The sequence below is a fragment of the Oncorhynchus mykiss genome, chromosome 5, assembly GCF_057628025.1.
Source record: "Oncorhynchus mykiss isolate SJ-2025 chromosome 5, ASM5762802v1, whole genome shotgun sequence".
Taxonomy (NCBI): Eukaryota; Metazoa; Chordata; class Actinopteri; order Salmoniformes; family Salmonidae; genus Oncorhynchus; species Oncorhynchus mykiss.
In genome coordinates, this window is record NC_143026.1 from 73769251 (window position 1) to 73789568 (window position 20318).

The 20318-nt window shown below is 43.7% G+C and overlaps 2 protein-coding genes across 11 annotated transcripts in view; both read left to right on the forward strand.

The window, feature by feature from the left end:
- LOC110524504 (vesicle-associated membrane protein 4) overlaps positions 1 to 9198 on the forward strand; it is a 42483-nt gene extending 33285 nt beyond the window's left edge. For 3 of the 10 annotated variants that reach the window (XM_021604223.3, XM_021604221.3, XM_021604222.3), the window contains exon 8: positions 87 to 9198. In XM_021604223.3, coding sequence (XP_021459898.3) covers positions 87 to 112 — 26 coding nt within the window. In that variant the 3' untranslated portion in view covers positions 113 to 9198. The remainder of the gene's footprint in view (positions 1 to 86) is intronic. The other 7 variants (XR_016496288.1, XR_016496289.1, XR_016496293.1 and 4 more) reach the window with 7 other exon arrangements.
- Positions 9199 to 12709: 3511 nt separating this feature from the next.
- myoc (myocilin) lies at positions 12710 to 19989 on the forward strand. Its single transcript, XM_021604228.3, has 5 exons — positions 12710 to 13555; positions 16150 to 16215; positions 17094 to 17195; positions 18422 to 18633; positions 18798 to 19989. Exons 1-5 carry the CDS (start codon positions 13069 to 13071, stop codon positions 19368 to 19370), a joined length of 1440 nt encoding a protein of 479 aa, XP_021459903.3. The 5' UTR covers positions 12710 to 13068; the 3' UTR covers positions 19371 to 19989.
- Positions 19990 to 20318: the final 329 nt, after the last annotated feature.

A 20318-nucleotide genomic window follows, 5' to 3' on the forward strand; every position in this document is an offset into this window, starting at 1 on the left:
TTAATCAAGAATATTATCACACTGATTCAACGTATAGCACTGAATACACACTTAACTCTCTCTCTCTCTCTCTCTCTCTCTCTCAGTTCCAGTGATATTGCGGTATCGCTAGTGTCGCCAGGAGGAGGAAGAATATCTCCTCATCTTCCTCCCATTCTCCTGCACACAGTCCTCCACATCAGCCAGGGGGCACCACCCAGCCTCCCAGACCCCTGCTGTGCCAGCCTGTGTGGCTCTGGGTAGAAGTTGCTCTTAACTACAGATCTAGGATCAGCTCACCCTCTTCCAATGCTAACCTTTACCGTTAGGTCAGTTTTGTGTTTTCAATCTTAAGGTCAGTGTCTACTAGAGACCACTTCATCCTACTCTGTGAGTCCGGGCCAAGGGTGACATAGGTAGCATTACGTTGGCGTTACATAAGGGTTGGGTTTGCACCTTATTTAGGGAAAAGGTTGTCATTTGACATGCTGCCTGTGTCTCAGCCCCCTCATCAAACTTAAGGAGAACTCTGTTCAATACATGATACATATCAGCTAGTCCGGTGGTCACCAAACTTTTCTGAGTCAAGATCTCTTTTACAGTCAAAAAGCAAGCCGAGATCTACCAATTAGATTTTTTTTACATTACTTAAAAAATGTAACATTAACTCAATAGTTGTGTAGGAATGAGGTTCTGGCAGCAGGTCTAATACATTATCACAGCATATTGGCTATATGCCTGGACTGCCAATATTGTTCTTCTCAGACCATAATATTTTTCACAACTTGAGCTTTGATAACAAAATAGATCAGTTGATGTAGCACTTGCAAGGCACAGCTAGGGCTGTGGCGGTCATGACATTTCGTCAGCTGTGATTGTCAAGAAAATAACTGTCGGCCTCATGGTAATTGATCGTAAATTAACAAACACATTTAACATCTCCTGACTTCCACACACAGCCTACAAGCCATTTAAAATGTCTAATAAATCCATGTAATATAGCCTACACCTCCACAATAAATGCATTATTTATTTTAGACAGATCTAAAGAAGCATGATATGAAGAAATTGTATTCTATTTCAGAATAAAAGAATAGCATACTCCTGATGTGTCTGACAAATAGCTGTTGGCTACACTAGTTCATTTAGCAGACAAGATTTGCTTATAATTCCGTGGTGTTATATTATTTTATAGTATGAAGAATTCAATTTAACAAAACTGAATAAAATTATACATATTTTCTCCAAATGATTTGAGGGAGTGCGCACATGCGGCTGTTCTGTGTTGAGCGTTAACAAAGAAATAGGTACTCCTATATGCTTAATTTAGAGTTATTAATGTAACTTGTTCTACAAACATTGGGCTGGCTTTATGTTTAGATTTTTAATACATGGTAAGGCCGCATGATGCAACTTTAAATCTCTGCTTTGTTTTTTTGCACAGGCTGAACACAGTCTCTCATTCACAATTTGACAAGCAATTTGACAATGCCTAGAAGTTCATGGCGGCATTCCCTTTGTGGCCGTAATGCATCCTATAAAAACCCATGCCTTTTTGCGGCCCGGAGTGCTGCATTGTGCCCTTCTCCCTGAGTGTGCTGCGCAATCCGAAACGTCTCTCTCACACGGCTCTGACACACCAGGGACGCAATTGTGCGCGTCCTTATCCAATTACGAAGTGCATATTGAAGATATTGGAAGAACTGTCCACATTTACTTTTCATCAGCCAACAAGATGAGTAAGTCTAACGAACAGCACTAGCATATGTCAATGTACTATCCCCCATAGTACAAAAGCCAACCTATTCTGTGCGAGAAATGAATATTCCAAACATAGTCTGGGACAGTTGTGGGATACGATAGATCCCAATTTAATATAACCAATAGCATCAAAAAAACTTTTTTATGCAATGTGGCTGACGCAACAGATCAGAACATATAGCTTAAAATGTTAATAAACTATTAGGCTATTTGTTTCACATTATAACCGCAGCTATGCATGTAATGCTTTTACTATAAAGGTGCATTTTAATGGTGAAAATTATCTTCCCCAAACTGGAAACTCACGCGCTACTTGTAAATGCCAGTTAGGCTCTACACCCCTTGTAAAGGTGATTAATGTGTTTGACCACTTTAGTTGTGATACAAACCTTATTAAAACATATAGGCCTATGGGCTAGGCTACACGAGGTGTGATACGGGTTGTATTAAAACATATAGGCCTATGGGCTAGGCTACACGAGGTGTGATACAACCCGTATTAAAACATATAGGCCTATGGGCTAGGCTACACGAGGTGTGATACAACCCGTATTAAAACATATAGGCCTATGGGCTAGGCTACACGAGGTGTGATACAACCCGTATTAAAACATATAGGCCTATGGGCTAGGCTACACGAGGTGTGATACAAACCTTATTAAAACATATAGGCCTATGGGCTAGGCTACACGAGGTGTGATACAAACCTTATTAAAACATATAGGCCTATGGGCTAGGCTACACGAGGTGTGATACAAACCTTATTAAAACATATAGGCCTATGGGCTAGGCTACATGAGGTGTGATACTAACCTTATTAAAACATATAGGCCTATGGGCTAGGCTACACGAGGTGTGATACAAACCTTATTAAAACATATAGGCCTATGGGCTAGGCTACACGAGGTGTGATACAAACCTTATTAAAACATATAGGCCTATGGGCTAGGCTACACGAGGTGTGATACAAACCTTATTAAAACATATAGGCCTATGGGCTAGGCTACACGAGGTGTGATACAAACCTTATTAAAACATATAGGCCTATGGGCTAGGCTACACGAGGTGTGATACAAACCTTATTAAAACATATAGGCCTATGGGCTAGGCTACACGAGGTGTGATACAAACCTTATTAAAACATATAGGCCTATGGGCTAGGCTACACGAGGTGTGATACAAACCTTATTAAAACATATAGGCCTATGGGCTAGGCTACACGAGGTGTGATACAAACCTTATTAAAACATATAGGCCTATGGGCTAGGCTACACGAGGTGTGATACAAACCTTATTAAAACATATAGGCCTATGGGCTAGGCTACACGAGGTGTGATACAAACCTTATTAAAACATATAGGCCTATGGGCTAGGCTACACGAGGTGTGATACAAACCTTATTAAAACATATAGGCCTATGGGCTAGGCTACACGAGGTGTGATACAAACCTTATTAAAACATATAGGCCTATGGGCTAGGCTACACGAGGTGTGATACAAACCTTATTAAAACATATAGGCCTATGGGCTAGGCTACACGAGGTGTGATACAAACCTTATTAAAACATATAGGCCTATGGGCTAGGCTACACGAGGTGTGATACAAACCTTATTAAAACATATAGGCCTATGGGCTAGGCTACACGAGGTGTGATACAAACCTTATTAAAACATATAGGCCTATGGGCTAGGCTACACGAGGTGTGATACAAACCTTATTAAAACATATAGGCCTATGGGCTAGGCTACACGAGGTGTGATACAAACCGTATTAAAACATATAGGCCTATGGGCTAGGCTACACGAGGTGTGATACAACCCGTATTAAAACATATAGGCCTATGGGCTAGGCTACACGAGGTGTGATACAACCCGTATTAAAACATATAGGCCTATGGGCTAGGCTACACGAGGTGTGATACAACCCGTATTAAAACATATAGGCCTATGGGCTAGGCTACACGAGGTGTGATACAACCCGTATTAAAACATATAGGCCTATGGGCTAGGCTACACGAGGTGTGATACAAACCTTATTAAAACATATAGGCCTATGGGCTAGGCTACACGAGGTGTGATACAAACCTTATTAAAACATATAGGCCTATGGGCTAGGCTACACGAGGTGTGATACAAACCTTATTAAAACATATAGGCCTATGGGCTAGGCTACACGAGGTGTGATACAAACCGTATTAAAACATATAGGCCTATGGGCTAGGCTACACGAGGTGTGATACAACCCGTATTAAAACATATAGGCCTATGGGCTAGGCTACACGAGGTGTGATACAAACCTTATTAAAACATATAGGCCTATGGGCTAGGCTACACGAGGTGTGATACAAACCTTATTAAAACATATAGGCCTATGGGCTAGGCTACACGAGGTGTGATACAAACCTTATTAAAACATATAGGCCTATGGGCTAGGCTACACGAGGTGTGATACAAACCTTATTAAAACATATAGGCCTATGGGCTAGGCTACACGAGGTGTGATACAAACCGTATTAAAACATATAGGCCTATGGGCTAGGCTACACGAGGTGTGATACAAACCTTATTAAAACATATAGGCCTATGGGCTAGGCTACACGAGGTGTGATACAACCCGTATTAAAACATATAGGCCTATGGGCTAGGCTACACGAGGTGTGATACAACCCGTATTAAAACATATAGGCCTATGGGCTAGGCTACACGAGGTGTGATACAACCCGTATTAAAACATATAGGCCTATGGGCTAGGCTACACGAGGTGTGATACAACCCGTATTAAAACATATAGGCCTATGGGCTAGGCTACACGAGGTGTGATACAAACCTTATTAAAACATATAGGCCTATGGGCTAGGCTACACGAGGTGTGATACAAACCTTATTAAAACATATAGGCCTATGGGCTAGGCTACACGAGGTGTGATACAAACCTTATTAAAACATATAGGCCTATGGGCTAGGCTACACGAGGTGTGATACAAACCGTATTAAAACATATAGGCCTATGGGCTAGGCTACACGAGGTGTGATACAAACCTTATTAAAACATATAGGCCTATGGGCTAGGCTACACGAGGTGTGATACAAACCTTATTAAAACATATAGGCCTATGGGCTAGGCTACACGAGGTGTGCGAATATGATTGAAAAAGTCGCAACAAAAAAAGGCTTTGTTTCTTATGCTGGGCATCATTCACATGTTATAATATATCATTCACACGTGATAAGCTAATTGTCACCCATCAGACTATTCTTGATTTAGTCTTGTCTTTACATATACTAAATAATATATGTGACATTTGTTTTGATTTAGAATGGACCATTATCATGCAGCTGTATTGAAACGGGGCAGCAGGAAAAATACATCTCAGGCAATTGCATTGCCTATAGAAATGTTGCGCAACATGAGCTCATGGGCTCTCATGAAGTGTTTGATTAGATCTTCGAATGAATATATTTGCATTGATGTCAGAGTGATTAGAGGGACAATAGAGTCTGGAGTACCAGGCAGTTAGAAAGTTTAGTAGGCTACTAATGACCAGCAGCAGCAACAGAGCTTGGAGAAGCCTAATTACCATGACTAAACGGTCACGTGGAATTTGACTGCCTTCATGACATACGGTCACCGCCACAGCCCTAGGCACAGTTGAGCATATGTTTTAGAATTTGCTTTATTATTTTACTGGACGTATGGTACCTGCGTCTGATGGTCATGGTGCTTTCACGACAACTTGGAACTCGGAAAAATCGAGGTCAAATCATGACGTCAGTGAATTTCAGGTCGGAATGTCGGAGCACTGAAAGATGCCGGAGTTACAGAGTTGGATTACCGTTCAAAACGATTTTCCCCAGTTGGATCTCCTTTTTTTCAGAGTTCCAACTTCAGTGTGTTCAAGACAACTGGGAAGTCTGAGATTTCAGTTCTTTTGAAAAACGGTATTAGTCTCAAGGGAGGGAGAGAGCAGCAGAGGGTCTGCCTCTCACGGTCCCTGCTCTCTCCTTTCCTCAGGTGAGACTGACCAGAGAGAGGGGACATAATCTTTCAACTGATGGCGAAACTCAAGTTGCACCGCATCTGCCTCAGGCACAAATTCTTGTTGTTCCTATGACCAAAGAAAGTGAAATACTCCTCGATATTAAAATATACCCATCGAGCTGCTAATAATAATCAAACGCAGGGCTATCGATACACTTGGCTACTCATTCATATGCAGCTGCAGCGTGAGTAGAAGAGGAGAGAAGAGCGTTTAATGTTTTGTAATAGTTTTTAATTAAAACAGTGTTGACAGTTCTGAATAAAACAGCACTCATAAAAACAGCAGTTCTTTGCTGTCTTCTTTGACAGTCTCTCTGGACATGGTTTTAAAAGTTATGAAATCTAGGGCCTCTCGAGTAACGCAGCGGTCTAAGGCACCGCATCGCAGTGCTAGAGGCGTCACTACAGATCCGGGTTCGATCACAACCGGCTGTGGTTGGGAGTCACATAGGGCGGCGCACAATTGGCCCAGCTTCGTCCTGGTTAGGGGAGGGTATGACTGGGAGGCGCTTTACTTGGCTCATCGCGCTCTAAGGACTCCTTGTGGCAGGCCGGGTGCCTGCAGGCTGACCTCAGTCATCAGGTGAACGGTGTTTCCTCCGACACATTGGTGCGGCTGGCTTTCGGGTTAAGCGGGCGGGTGTTAAGAAGCGTGGTTTGGCGGGTCATGTTTCGGAGGACGCATGACTCGACCTTCGCCTCCCGAGCCCGTTGGGGAGTTGCAGCGATGAGACAAGATCGAAATTGGGGAGAAGAAAGGGGGTAAAATACACACAAAAAAAAGGTATGAAATCTCACATAGGCTAGTATCAAACTTTGCTGTGGGAGGGGTCGTGAAAGCTGTAGGTAGGCACGGTGATTTGAGCTATCTGATTGGCCAGCACAGTAGGCACGCTCTATTTAACCACATATCTCCCGGTCCACCAGGTAGGCAGAGTTTGTATTTTCAGACAAACAAGACAAGGCTTCTGTATGAAGTGCATCTACCACCAACAGCGCAACACAGGGGAAAAAAGGAGTGCAAGTGATTTGCCTTTATCGTTGGCTTTTCTACAGAAATGTTGGTGATCGTCTAGGAATGCCTTGAAGATCGACCAACGATCGACCGATTGGTGACCTTTGCCAGTAAGGTTACATTTCGTATCAATTACAGACGTATTATTATTATTATTATAATAGTCAACTTATTATTATAGTCAACTTATTATAATTATTTATTATTATAGTCGGATGTAGTATTATTATAGTCAGATGTAGTAGTATTGTTATAGTCAGATGTAGTAGTATTATTATAGTCAGATGTAGTAGTATTATTATAGTCAGATGTAGTAGTATTATTATAGTCAGATGTAGTAGTATTATTATAGTCAGATGTAGTAGTATTATTATAGTCGGATGTAGTAGTATTATTATAGTCGGATGTAGCAGTTTTATTATAGTCAGATGTAGCAGTATTATTATAGTCAGATGTAGCAGTATTATTATAGTCAGATGTAGTAGTATTATTATAGTCAGATGTATTATTGTTAGTCAGACTTTTAGTCAATCTGTCTGCGGTTGTCTATCAACAGCTTAGAAACATGTTATACAGGACTTGTAGCACACCAAAATATTTGAAGATAAAGAAAGTAACCCCCACTACCACCCCCTCGTCCCTTCTCACACGTTTAAAATGCTTTCAAGCCAGAACTGAAAATGAAGTAATGGATGTATCTCAATACTCTACAGTGGCCTCCTTTACTTGTCTCCTGCTTTCCTTTTCTACACCCAGCTTGATCCGACACTAGTAGGATAGGTTCTAGCCAGTGAGAGGAAGCCACTGTGAAGTATTGAACTAGGCTTGGGCGGTATCCAGATTGTCCTACCTTCATACAAACCTTAAGCCATACCAGGATATTCGATAATACTGCCACCCAAGGAGCGCTATTTTCAAACCCAACTCTGCCTCTGTAATCTGAAGGTTAGCAATGCTAACAAGTACATGTAAAAACCCATATAGAATGCTAACTAAATACTAAAGTTATACAAATAACTAAAAAATGCTAGTCGCAGTTTGTTGCACGCACAAAACAAATCTTAGCAAGGATCTTGATCCAGGAAGGGATTTTCTGCTGTTACCAAGCAAAGCTTTATTTTGGAAGAAGTTAACCACTTAGCTCACTAACTAGCTACTAAATTAGCAAACCAAAGCATTTGCCACATTTTAGACCGTTAACTTAATAGTTATAAGATATCTCGCTGGCAAACATTTAGTTGTATATGACATGCTGTAACTAGATCACCTGGCTTGTGCTGAACAACAGTGAGTGACTCACAAGGCTCTGTTCTCTCGTCATTGTGTCACCATGTGGCTAGGGACGACCGAAAAGCTTCATAATGAAAAATATTATGTGACGGGTGAAATGAAGATCACATTTGTCTTTATCTCTTAACGTATTGCACAAGTTGACTTGAGGGATTTACTTAAAAAGTAGCTACAGATATTCACATTTATTTAAAAAATAAAATAAAAAAACTTAATAGAAATAGTATTGAAAAACCATCCCGTGGCTATTTCCAAATAACACATTATACGGTATACCAGGCCTAACTGGGACACAGTGTGTCCTACTGACCTAGTACGACACACTAGGTCAAAAATGCCGAATACACATTTTGGTTGAATGCATTGAGTTGTGCAACTGACTAGGTATCCCCTTTCCCTGTGGTACTGCTTGGCCACTTGATCTAATTTCCCATTGGTAATGCTAGGTTAGTTGTCTATCTCTAGATGGTTGAATTCTATTGTGTACGATGTATTTTTTCTGTGATATTGAGTTCTGCTGGAAGGTCATCATGAAGCTTATGAATGTCTGCTGCTATTCCCATTAACCCTGAGGAGCTAAGGGACAGACACTGTTCATTCCACTGCATCTGCTGGAGGTCATAAGCTGTCTAGTACCACTGTGTGTGTGTGTGTGTGTGTGTGTGTGTGTGTGTGTGTGTGTGTGTGTGTGTGTGTGTGTGTGTGTGTGTCTGTGTGTGTGTCTGTGTCTGTGTGTGTCTGTGTCTGTGTGAGAGATTTTGCTGACCCATACATTCTGAGGGGGTTGGGACTGGGTGGCATAATTTGTTTTAATTTGAATGGTATTAGTTTGTATTGTTATGTGTCTGGAAGAGTGCTGGTTAATGAGTTACAATGACTCTATGGGCTGTGAAACACACACAGACTGGGGTAGTCACTAGTGTGATGACACCACAGCGTCTTGCATATCTGTACAAAACAATAACCCCTACATCTTCATTCCTTTTGTTTTTTTATGTAATTTATTTGAGGTGTAAATATTGATCTGTAATGATGTACTATACTCTGGCATTGACAAACTGAACTACTGTAATGTTTCTCTGAGCTAATAAAATTATTTGAAAGGATATCTGTATTCAACTGGTTTGGTCTTGTTTATGTGACACAGAGTAGTGGGGAGGAGAGGAGGAGTGGTTGGAAGAGAGAGGTGATCATTGGGACAGAGAGGTGGTTCCTGTGCCATCTTGCCTCTTTGGGCTGGCATGTCAGAGGCCGTGTGTGTGTGGAGACAGTGCTGCTGGTATTTCTCTCATCTCATTATCTGCCCTTTTTATTAGTGACTTTCAAAGCTCTCTGTAGTTAAAGCCCAGACTGACTGTTATATTAGTGTTCCTGCTGTGCCTCTCATCTCATTACTACTGTACCTGGCACCCACTTGTAAATGTAGAGTCAATGACACAGTGGAAAGTTGTACGTACGGTCATATAGATGACTACTGGTTCTAGCTTCCAGCTCTGTGACCCCAGGCTTTCATCTTCTTTATACCTCTTCAGAGAGAGTGATTCTTCTTATGGGTTACCAACACACACACACATTTGTTATGGGTTACCAACACACACACACCTTGTTATGGGTTACCAACACACACATCTTGGCAGGTGTCATGACGTTGGCCTGGGGAATAGGTTTATGACAGTCATAAATACCTCTTTCCCAGTTTTTCCTCTCTTTACCCTACTGATGTTACATTTGCAAACCCTTGGTTAACATAGAGATTTTGGGAACATCAGAACGTGGGGGGAAATGAACTATATTCTGGTAATGCGACCAATTGAACATATGCGGTGGTACTTAATGAATATGATGTCAGTTCGGTTGTCATCTGAGACATTCTCATCAATGATAAGATGACATAAACTCTACAGTGTAAAGTCTACACATCAGAGTTATCGGATTCACATGGAATTGTTGTTCAATTTAAATGCTTGAATATGAAATTATTTGTGATGGTATGAAATGTGATTTTAGCTTCTAAAATGTGGGTTTTCATAAGATAGGGCTCTGCTCAATCAGTGGCCCGCCCCTGTGAAGGGACATGGGCTATAAAACTTTTCAAACACGCCCTCCTCTCCCTTCCTATATAAGCCCTTGACGACAATATAACCTCCTGTTCCGAGGACGTGAGGACGACGGTCCGATGTCAGAATGGTTCAGATAACTACAGAACGAAGCCAACATCAGGGTGAGCTCTGGTTGCGAATGGTATGAACTTTGAACTCTTATTCACTACAGAAGTGATACCTCCTAGCCGTTGAGTTAGCAACAGCAGATGCAAACGAGGGTTAGGAAGGAACAGACAGTATCCCGTCTACCACACAACGACGTTACTACAACATATTCAATTTACAAGCAGAGACATTCTTCACAGGACTCGGTTGGGCAAAACGGCATTCCATCTACCACCAACCTACCGAAGCGCAGCTCAGAGTAAATATTTATCGCATTTTCCTTTTCCAAATGGGCGGTAATTTAGAATGCATAAGATACTGTATTTACGATAGCACAGCTTCTTCCCTTTGTTCCTCAGTCTTCCCGCTCTTTCACTCAAACCCAGCCCCTTTTCTTTTGTGTAACAAGGTGTCATATCTGTTCCGCCCGCTAGGGACGTGTTCCTTTATGACGTAATTTGTAATCAAGTTAAGATTTAATTATGTGTATTTGTAATTCTGTGTGATTTAGTTATTTAGTAATGATTTAGGTATTTAGTAAATAAATAATTAAACCCAATTTTGCATTGCTGATTCAACTTGTGAGCCAGGGTTCGTGCAGATAACCAAGAATGTACAACTTTCAGATGAGACTGAATTAAGATGACGATTAATATTGACTGCTATTGATGTAAAATATTACTAGGTCTTTAAGAGTTTATTCGGAAGATAACAGCTCTATAAATATTATTTTGTGGTGCCCGACTCTAGTTAATTACATGTACATGATTAGCTCAATCAGGTAATATTAATTACGGATAAATTATTTTATAGATTAGCATGTGATATCACTTAATCCGGCATAGCCAAAGACACGATACAGGACAGCGTGTATTGGTCCAGTTGGGGCTGGATGATGTCATAATCCAGACAAAGCAGCAGTCATATACCGGTAAAGAGAGAAACATTTGAGAAATAGTAGCTGGGTAAGACTCTGCTCTGCCAACCTCCTGCTTTTCACTACAGGACAAATGAGCCTATTGAGGGACTGGGGAATCAGACACACACTACCAGACACTGAAAGACGGGGCAGACAGCAGGAGGAGGGAGATGGATGTGGCTACCTGGAGGAAGTAGTAGAGAATAAATCAGCATCACAACAACCCAGTCTGACACTCACCACTCCTGTTGGCTACAGCAGCAGTACTATGTACATATTCAGCAGGGTGACAACATGGAGGGAACACCAGCCAGGACTTGCACAGACGAGCAAAGATATTTGTGGTTTAACTACTCCCTATATTATCTCTCATCTCTTTCATCCCCTTGACCCTTTGAAATGGGTTCTGGAAAGATGTGCCCATGCTAATAATACTGACCCCAAATCACTGGCTTCCTTAATCAAACACATACCAAATCCATCTAGCTAATGAAATGCATACCTGACCAATTAGGGGTTGAGGCTAACAAACATCCTGCCATTAGAAACAAAGCTGGCCTGTACCAACATGCTTGAGAGGCAGAGAGAGCTTTGTGGAAGATAGTATTTCAACGCCAGCCTTCCTGACTGATGTACCAATTGAGCTATATGACCCCTGACCCCATTTCTCAGACTCCTTCAGGGTGTGCATGTATGTGTGTGTTCTAGTCTTGAGTTCAATTTGAAAATGAACAAGGGATCATAAAAAAATGCATCACATGAGGGTGAGGAGGGAGCGTGTGTCTGTTATTCTGTGAAAGATGGATTGACAGGGATAGGGATATAGAGAAGGAGAGAGAGATTAAAAGGTCCAGAGTAGGTGTGTGACTCATGTTATATTAAACTACATTTAAAAGTTATGAGTGGAAAAGCATCTGGTGAACACACACAGACCCATTCATGCACATGCACACACATGCTCACACACACAAGTAATCCAGCTATCGGTTGACTCATAAATCTAGCCCTTCGAAATGGCGATTGGAATCTGGACAGCATGGGTCAGGAGTCCTGTAGTGATCAGTCTCTTTTATGACAAAGCAATTGTCTGCTTGCGTCACATTTTGGCACCCTATGGGGGCTCTCCGTCTTTATGGGATGGTAACTTAATCCCCCAAGGCCCAGCTACCCCTCCCATCCCTGTGGAGACTCCCCTGCCATGCCCCCCTATCCCTGGGACCAAACACCGCACGTAGCTACAGATAGCCCAGCTCTGTTATAGCTGACAGGGAGTGCAACTGGATATAGAAAGTGAGAGCGAGCCTGTAGTCTCTCCATGCTTACCCTCTCTGCATGTGCACATGCACACCCAGGCATGCATGCATACACCAGCATGCACGTGAAAACACACAAACAGTCCTCACCCCTCCCATCTCTCCCGCCTTTTCTTCCTTCCCCGTCTCTCTCTTTCCTCTCTTCTCTCCTTACTCACCTCCTCTCTTTCCTCTCCCTCCTTCCCAGATTGTATAAATATCCTTGAGTTGTTGAGAGGGACTCAGAGACTTGAGGACCCTGACCTGAGAAACAAACAGACCAGAACAGAAAGAAGAGAGACAGACAGGCAGCAGCAAGAAAACAGACAGACTAATCAGAGAATAAGAACAATAATCTGCTGTAACACATTGAGAAAAACAAGGAAAAGGAAGACAGTTGGGTGAGAACTAGGTGAAAAGATAGAAGGGGCAATTACCACAGCTAGAGAAAAGGAGAACGGTTGAAACACAGAGTGGTGGAAGAGAGACCCTGAAGACAGAGAGTGTGAGAGAGCAGAAGAACCACGTCTAGTCTACATCTGTGTGTGTAGCTGTTTGTATCCACCATGCGGCTGCTGCTTAGCGTGTGTGTGTTCTGTCTGCTGGGGTGCAGTGAGGGGCAGGACCGTGCCACTCTCTGGAGGGGGAACGACCACAGCGGGCGCTGCCAGTACACCTTTACCGTGCCCAGCCCCAGCGAGACCAGCTGCTCCCCTACAGTCTCCGGAGGACCAGAGATGGAGGGGCTCAAGGCTAGACTCAGCCTGCTGGAGGTATTGGTGGCCAGGCTGACTGGAGGGGAGATAGGGGGTCCTGGGGCTGGGTCCCAGTCCCAGGCTGGTCTCCAGGAGGCTCTGACCCAGGCTATGGGAGAGAGGATCCTGCTGCAGGGAGAGAAAGAGCGTCTGGAGAGAGATGTGGAGGGGCTTCAGAGGAGGATAGAGGAGATGAGGAGAGAGACGGAGAGACTGCAGAGCAGACCTTGCTACCCACAACCCCCTCTGTTGCCACCCAGCATCCCACTACAGGACAGTGGTCTGCGACCTGCCGGAGGTGAGTAACAACATTCTCTCTGTCTGTTCTCTCTTCTGTTAGGGTCAGAAGTTCATAAGATTCCTGATTAAGTGGTGCAAACATTATAGACAGACTGTGTTGTAGACAGACTGTGTTGTAACTGTAAGTGTTCTCCATTCCCTCTATGAGACCTATTTTTGCTGCAGTTAGGTCTGGTTAGGTCTTCATGTAAACACCTGCAGGCTGAAACATACAGATAGAATGCTGGGGGAGCACCATACAGCTCCACACAAATACACACACCCAGGGACAGGCATATGGAAAACAAATCACAGCCAGAGAGAAGGAAACATGAAAAGGGAAGAGAAGAGTGAAAAGTAAAACAATTACAGTGTTTCCTCTATATTCATATTCCGCCACTCTCAGAATATGACAAAATAAAATACACGTTCAATATTCGTGCCAAGACAAGCGTTTAAAGGAATTTTGCACAATTTTGGCAATTAAGCAATTTTTTGATTTACCCAGATTTAGATGAACTCATGAATACCAAGCTTGCGAGCTGTTCCAATAGACTTCCAGACATTGCGCTAACGATATTTAGCAATGGCTCGCGAAACTACCTTCAACTTGTGTGTTTGTGTGCATGTGTGTGTGCTCGCATATGTGTGGTGAGGTATGGTAAAGGGGTCCTTGGTTTTAACAGCTATCCGCTCAACAAACACAACATAAATCCCCAGCTGACCTTGGCTGATAGAGCCCAGTTATACTGGACCAGTTGAAATACTGTGGGCTCTACTGGGTAAGATTAGAACACCTCTCTGGCCCTGTAACAGGCCATGCTTTATTCATGTCTCCTTTTATTGTTTAACTCAATGGGACTTCCTGGTTATATAGTGGGTAGCTAGGGCTGGTCAGTCAGAATTAGGCATATAGAAGATGAGGTTGATGGTTAACCAGGTGAATTGAAATATGAAGTGGGTTTCATATTGGTTCTAAAAACATCTGTAGTGACTGACTCACCTCTCCCTAAATATATTTTGTTACATTCATTTTCTAATGGGTTTTGAAGAGACCTTTGTTGTAGAATAGATGTTATCAACAGCAGCCAAGGCAAGCGACCCATTGTGAGCATGTCTGCATCCAAGAACAGCTCTGCTACACAGCAACATTGAGGTGGACCGACATGTGCTGAGAGACTGACTGAGGGAGGCAGAGCAGAGCAGCCTTCAACCAAATTAGAGCCTTTTATTTCCTCTTAGCTCTAATAGCACATTATTAGGGCTGATTGGGCCGTTGTCAGAGAGTGTGCATGTGTGCGTGTTCATATGTTTTGATTTTTCAGTCTGGGGGTCTTGATGTTCTGCCGGATATGCCCTGATATCCAACACACACACACACACACACACACACACACACACACACACACACACACACACACACACACACACACACACACACACACACACACACACACACACAGAGGAACAATATGCTCTTGTTTACTTCAGATGCTGAATGACCTGGCCCTCTGGGAACACTTATGTAGTTCAGGGAAGCAAGACTCTTCCCCTCACCCTCCCTTACCCCTTTCACCCCACCACCCCCCTCTCCCCACACTCACACACAGAGAGAAACAATATGCTCTTGTTTACCTCAGATGCTGAATGACCTGGCCCTCTGGAAACACTTATGTAGTTCAGGGAAGCAAGACTCTTCCCCTTACCCCTTTCACCCCACCACCCCCCTCTCCCCATACTCATCCACCCAGAAAGCATCTACCGACTCTGGCCATACAAGGCATGAACAGAAGCAAATAATAATGGACATTCTCATTGTGTAAGGTCAGGCTGTACTTCCTCCATTTTAAAACCCCTTTCTTCTGTTTTGTGCCTGTTGAACTTAGCCCTGGTCTCCCCCCTTCAAACCCCACACATCTCCTTCTCCTTCTCATCCAACTTTACCCCAACCTCACCCACTCTCTCCATCAAAAGAGGAAATCAACATCAGTTTCCAGATGCTAAGGCTAACACGTTCTGCATCATTATCGCTCTTTAGGAGCCTGTAAACCCTTCAAACACATGCCTTGTACCATTACAAGGTCGTAAACACATTAGCATCCATCACTGTTGTAGACCAGTCACGGCTGCTGTTTATCAACACTTCTGAAGCATTAAAAAACGATCAATTCTAATGGTTGTCTGAGGGGCTGAAAGACTGAAGGGAGCAGGAGAGAGTATGGCACAGAGGGGATGGGGATTGATGGGTGAGGCTTGGGCTAGTGTTTGGAGTTGTTCTAGTTTAACTAAACTGGTATGAGGAATCGCTATCTGTGGCAGCAGGGCAGATGGCGGGGGGCTCCATGACTGAAGGTTGTGTGTATGTGTGTGTGTATCCAACAGCCCGGACGACTCCACAGTAGCTGGGAATCCACTCAGGAGTGTTTTTTCCCTCCTCTTACATTACCTGCTGTCAGTAGTATTGCCACAGACCCCCTCCCAACACACAAACACAGAGATACCCCATGGCTGGCTGATGTGGGCTGCTCTGGCCTCAATGGTCATTGCATGGTCGGTGTTGGTGCCGTCAGTGTGACCATTGTGTGTGATACTAAATCCAGTATGTGTTTGCAGGTGCTGGTGTTCTCTCTCACCTGGTTTCCAGACCTGGAAGACAATGGGACACTGGCAGCCTGAGAGGTATGGCGTCTTCTGTAATACCACTGAGTGTGTGTTTGCATGTTGGTGTACATGTCTTATTTCAACAGAATGAATATAGCTTGATAAAAAAGTAAAAAGTACACAATGAAGACAGTGTCCAGAGTCATGGACAGATGTGCCAGGAGATCGTCTGTTAATGACTGTTGGTTTGATGCAGTCATCACGCCTGCAGCTGGAATGTGTCAATGTGTGGCAGGTAATCCATCGGGGGTAGATTGTGGTAGTCCCCCACAAGCCGCTTTACCTTATCCAGGCTAGTGCAGACTCTCTCTGGTGATGGTAGGTTGCCAGCGAAGTACTGGTCCAGTTGAGGTTCAGTCACAGCCTGTTGTTGTTGCAGGGCATCGATGAACTCCAAACCCGTGGGGTGTGTGGCGCCAACAAGAGCCCCCAAAGGCCTGATGCTAGTCCTCCAGTGCCTTCCCACTGGGCACAGATGTCAATTCATTGAAATTCAGTGGAAAAGATGTTGGTTCAACCACTGTGTGCCCAGTGGGTTGTTGGTCTTCACAAAGTCTTGCTGCTTGACAACATCATAGTAGTTCCACATTTCTGAAATATACATAGAGACATTAGACACCGTGCAATGCTTTAATACTGTCATAATAATAAATATTAGGTCTATAGGTCCTCCTGTTCAAAAGGCCACGGCTTACTCAACACAAACACAACCGCCGAACAGGCATTCACACGTCTGGGTCTCCAGTTCCTCCTTCAAAACCAGCCAACCCTCTACAATCTCTGATCCGCACTTGGCATTGTTGTGTTCTTCCGCTATCTTAGTGATACGCCTGGCAGTGAGGGGGATGTGACCTTTGCACTTGTACTGATCATAACCCCCCCCCCCCCCACTCCAGATCCAGCATGGCAGTATGGTGGTAATCCAGTGCTCCAGGAGTTGAAGGCTGAGGTGACTGAGATTCCTGCTCCTAGTCCTGAGGGCCCAGAGGACAGTACAGGTGAGACACACACCTGAACACACAGCTGTCCTGAACACCCACCTGGAGTATCAAATAGTTAATTAACCTGACGCGGTCCCAACAGCCCCATTATTATTACACAGTAACCCCCTCTCTCCCATACAGCTGACCCACAGAATACCAGAGCAATACCAGGGCAAATATTAAGGCAAATACCAACACCAGAGCATGAGACTGCATGTGTTTAGTGCCTGACAGGGAACGAGATCCATTGAAGCTCGCTGAGCGCACTGAGTGGCACATCTATGATAAGATTATCTCCATCATACACATTACCTCGGCACATTTCCGTTGCCGTTTCTGTCACATCTCGAAAATGACTAAAACGCCAACTAAATAAACATGCTGAAATGAATGTGTGTGCTGAAATAGTGATGGCTGTGCCTGTAACACCTTTATATTTAACCTTACATCCAGAGTTACACCCCCCCCCTTCTCTGCCTCACACACACCATTCTGTCTTGAATATTCTGAATGTATTTTAGGAATTGGTAAATTTACAGCAGCCTGATCATTCTCTGAGTGAGAGACTTGAAGTGGTGAAGGATTCCTTCCTGCATCTGATCAGCTGCTGCCTTACTAACTCTGTACCACACACACACTCATTGGGTATGTCAACCCAACACGCTGTAGACCTACTAGGTCTCTACTGACTGATGATCATCTCTCATATCTTTCAGAAGCCATGACTTCTTCCCTCCATCCCCCTATCCAACAACATAATTTACTACAGATCATCTCTCATATCTTTCAGAAGCCATGACTTCTTCCCTCCATCCCCCTATCCAACAACATGATTTACTACAGATCATCTCTCATATCTTTCAGAAGCCATGACTTCTTCCCTCCATCCCCCTATCCAACAATATGATTTACTACAGATCATCTATACACACATCTCTTCCTCTCTCACTCACTCACTCTCTCACTCTCTCACTTCAATTTAAATTTACGGGGCTTTATTGACATGGGAAACATATGTTTACATTGCCAATGCAAGTGAAATAGATAATAAACAAAAGTGAAGTAAACAATAAAAATGTACAGTAAACATTACACTCACAAAAGAATAAAGACATTTCAAATGTCACTCTCTCTTACAGGGTGCATCTCAATAGTCTAAAATAGAAACCTCTAACAACTGCCCCCCCCCCCCCCCCCCATCTCTCAGTTAATGTCTCTAACACTCCCCTCCTCTCTCACAGGCTGTGGAGAGTTGATATCAATAGGTGAGCCAGTGTCCCATCGTAAGGCTGACAGTATAGCTGGTAAGTACGGGGTGTGGATGCAGGACCCAGAGGCTGTGGCGCCCTATGGAGGGAAGATGGTGTGGCGCATTGATACAGTGGGGTCAGAGGTCAGACAGCTCTTTGGTTACGAAGACATGGATCAGCTCTCTAAAGGCTTCCCCTCCAAGGTGACTGACTGGCATGGGATAGTCCTAGAGGCTAACCTTAACCACAGATCTAGGATCAGATTACCTTTCCCCTAACCAACCTTTACCTTAACTATGATAACATATTGAGGTATAATGTAAAGTGTGACCATTGACCAGACTGTATTATCATTATCTATCACAAGGTGTTGCTGTTGCCGGAGCCAGTGGAGAGTACTGGAGCAACTCTGTACCGCGGCTCTCTGTACTACCAGCGCCGCCGCAGCCGCACCCTGCTGAGGTACGACCTGGTGTCTGAGAGCATCGCTTCCCGCCGAGACCTGCCCCACGCTGGCTTCCACGGCCAGTTCCCCTACTCCTGGGGCGGCTACACCGATGTGGACCTGGGGGTGGACGAGCAGGGCCTGTGGGCCGTCTACAGCACCAACAAGGCTAAAGGAGCCATCGTGGTGTCCCAGCTGGACCCACACAGCCTGGCGGTGAAGAGGAGCTGGGAGACCAGCATCAGGAAGACCAGCGTGGCTAACGCCTTCGTCATCTGTGGTCGTCTGTACACAGTGGCCAGCTACACGGCTCCCAACACCACCATCAACTTTATGTTTGACACAGCTACTGGCCAGGGGAAGGAGGTGGCGCTACCCTTCAGGAATAAGTACCGCTACAACAGCATGGTGGACTACAACCATGCCCAGAGGAAGCTCTTCGCCTGGGACAACTTCCACATTGTGTCCTACGATGTCAGGCTGGGCCGCCAGTAGAGCTGAGGAGGCCTCTTCATACAAACCAAAGACTTTCTATGTCTGTCCTTCAAAGACTGACAGCTTTAGAGAAGCTAATGTGGTGGTAAGTTGTTAGTGTTATTCACCACCTTCATCAATGTAAAGGCCTAGTAGTTACCATAACTGGCCACTATAGTGATTGAAATTTAAAATGATTCTAGCAAATTGCATTATGAATGGAACCCCCTGCAGGTATCTTGTTTCTGTGGAAAGGCAATTGCTGTGGCACGGTCCACAAATATGTTTATAGAGGAATTATTTTTCTACTGTTTGGTCATCTGAGTAGTGCTTTTATTGTATTTCATGTATAGTTTTGAGAAGGGGATTGGGGGCAAAGTCAACATTATCAAGTCTAATGCTCTCACACATCAGTGATCATACAAGGTCTAATGTGTGTACTGTGTATAAAACTAACTCCACCCATCTGTCCTGTACATAGTGCCTCTCCCCCCCCAATAGGAAACATTTTCAGAGACAAACTTGCTGCTCTCTAACTCAGCATGTATTGAAATATTGCATGTTCCTGTGCATTGTACTTCTGTATATTAAATGATGTACAAATTCATACCAATGTCTAATAAAGATGATCTATTCTAAATAATAGTTATCTGTAAAAATCAATAACTTCTAGATTCTAGGAGGATGATAACTCAGTCGCATACTCTTTCACTATCATAAGAAGGGGAAGAAATGGAATCAGTCACCAAATAGCCCCTATCCATCCACTGCTTCCATCCATTCAGCTTTCAGGTCTGTGAACACAGAAGGAAGGCCTTGGACCAAAGAGGCCAATTATGAAGAGCATTCCTTCACAGGTCAATATTGACTGAAGACTCCATTTTAGTGGAGGTTGATATGTTAGTGCAGTTGTTTTCCCCCATCAGCTGCATTCATTAATGTTTTCCACAATAAAACACACGTCAACTC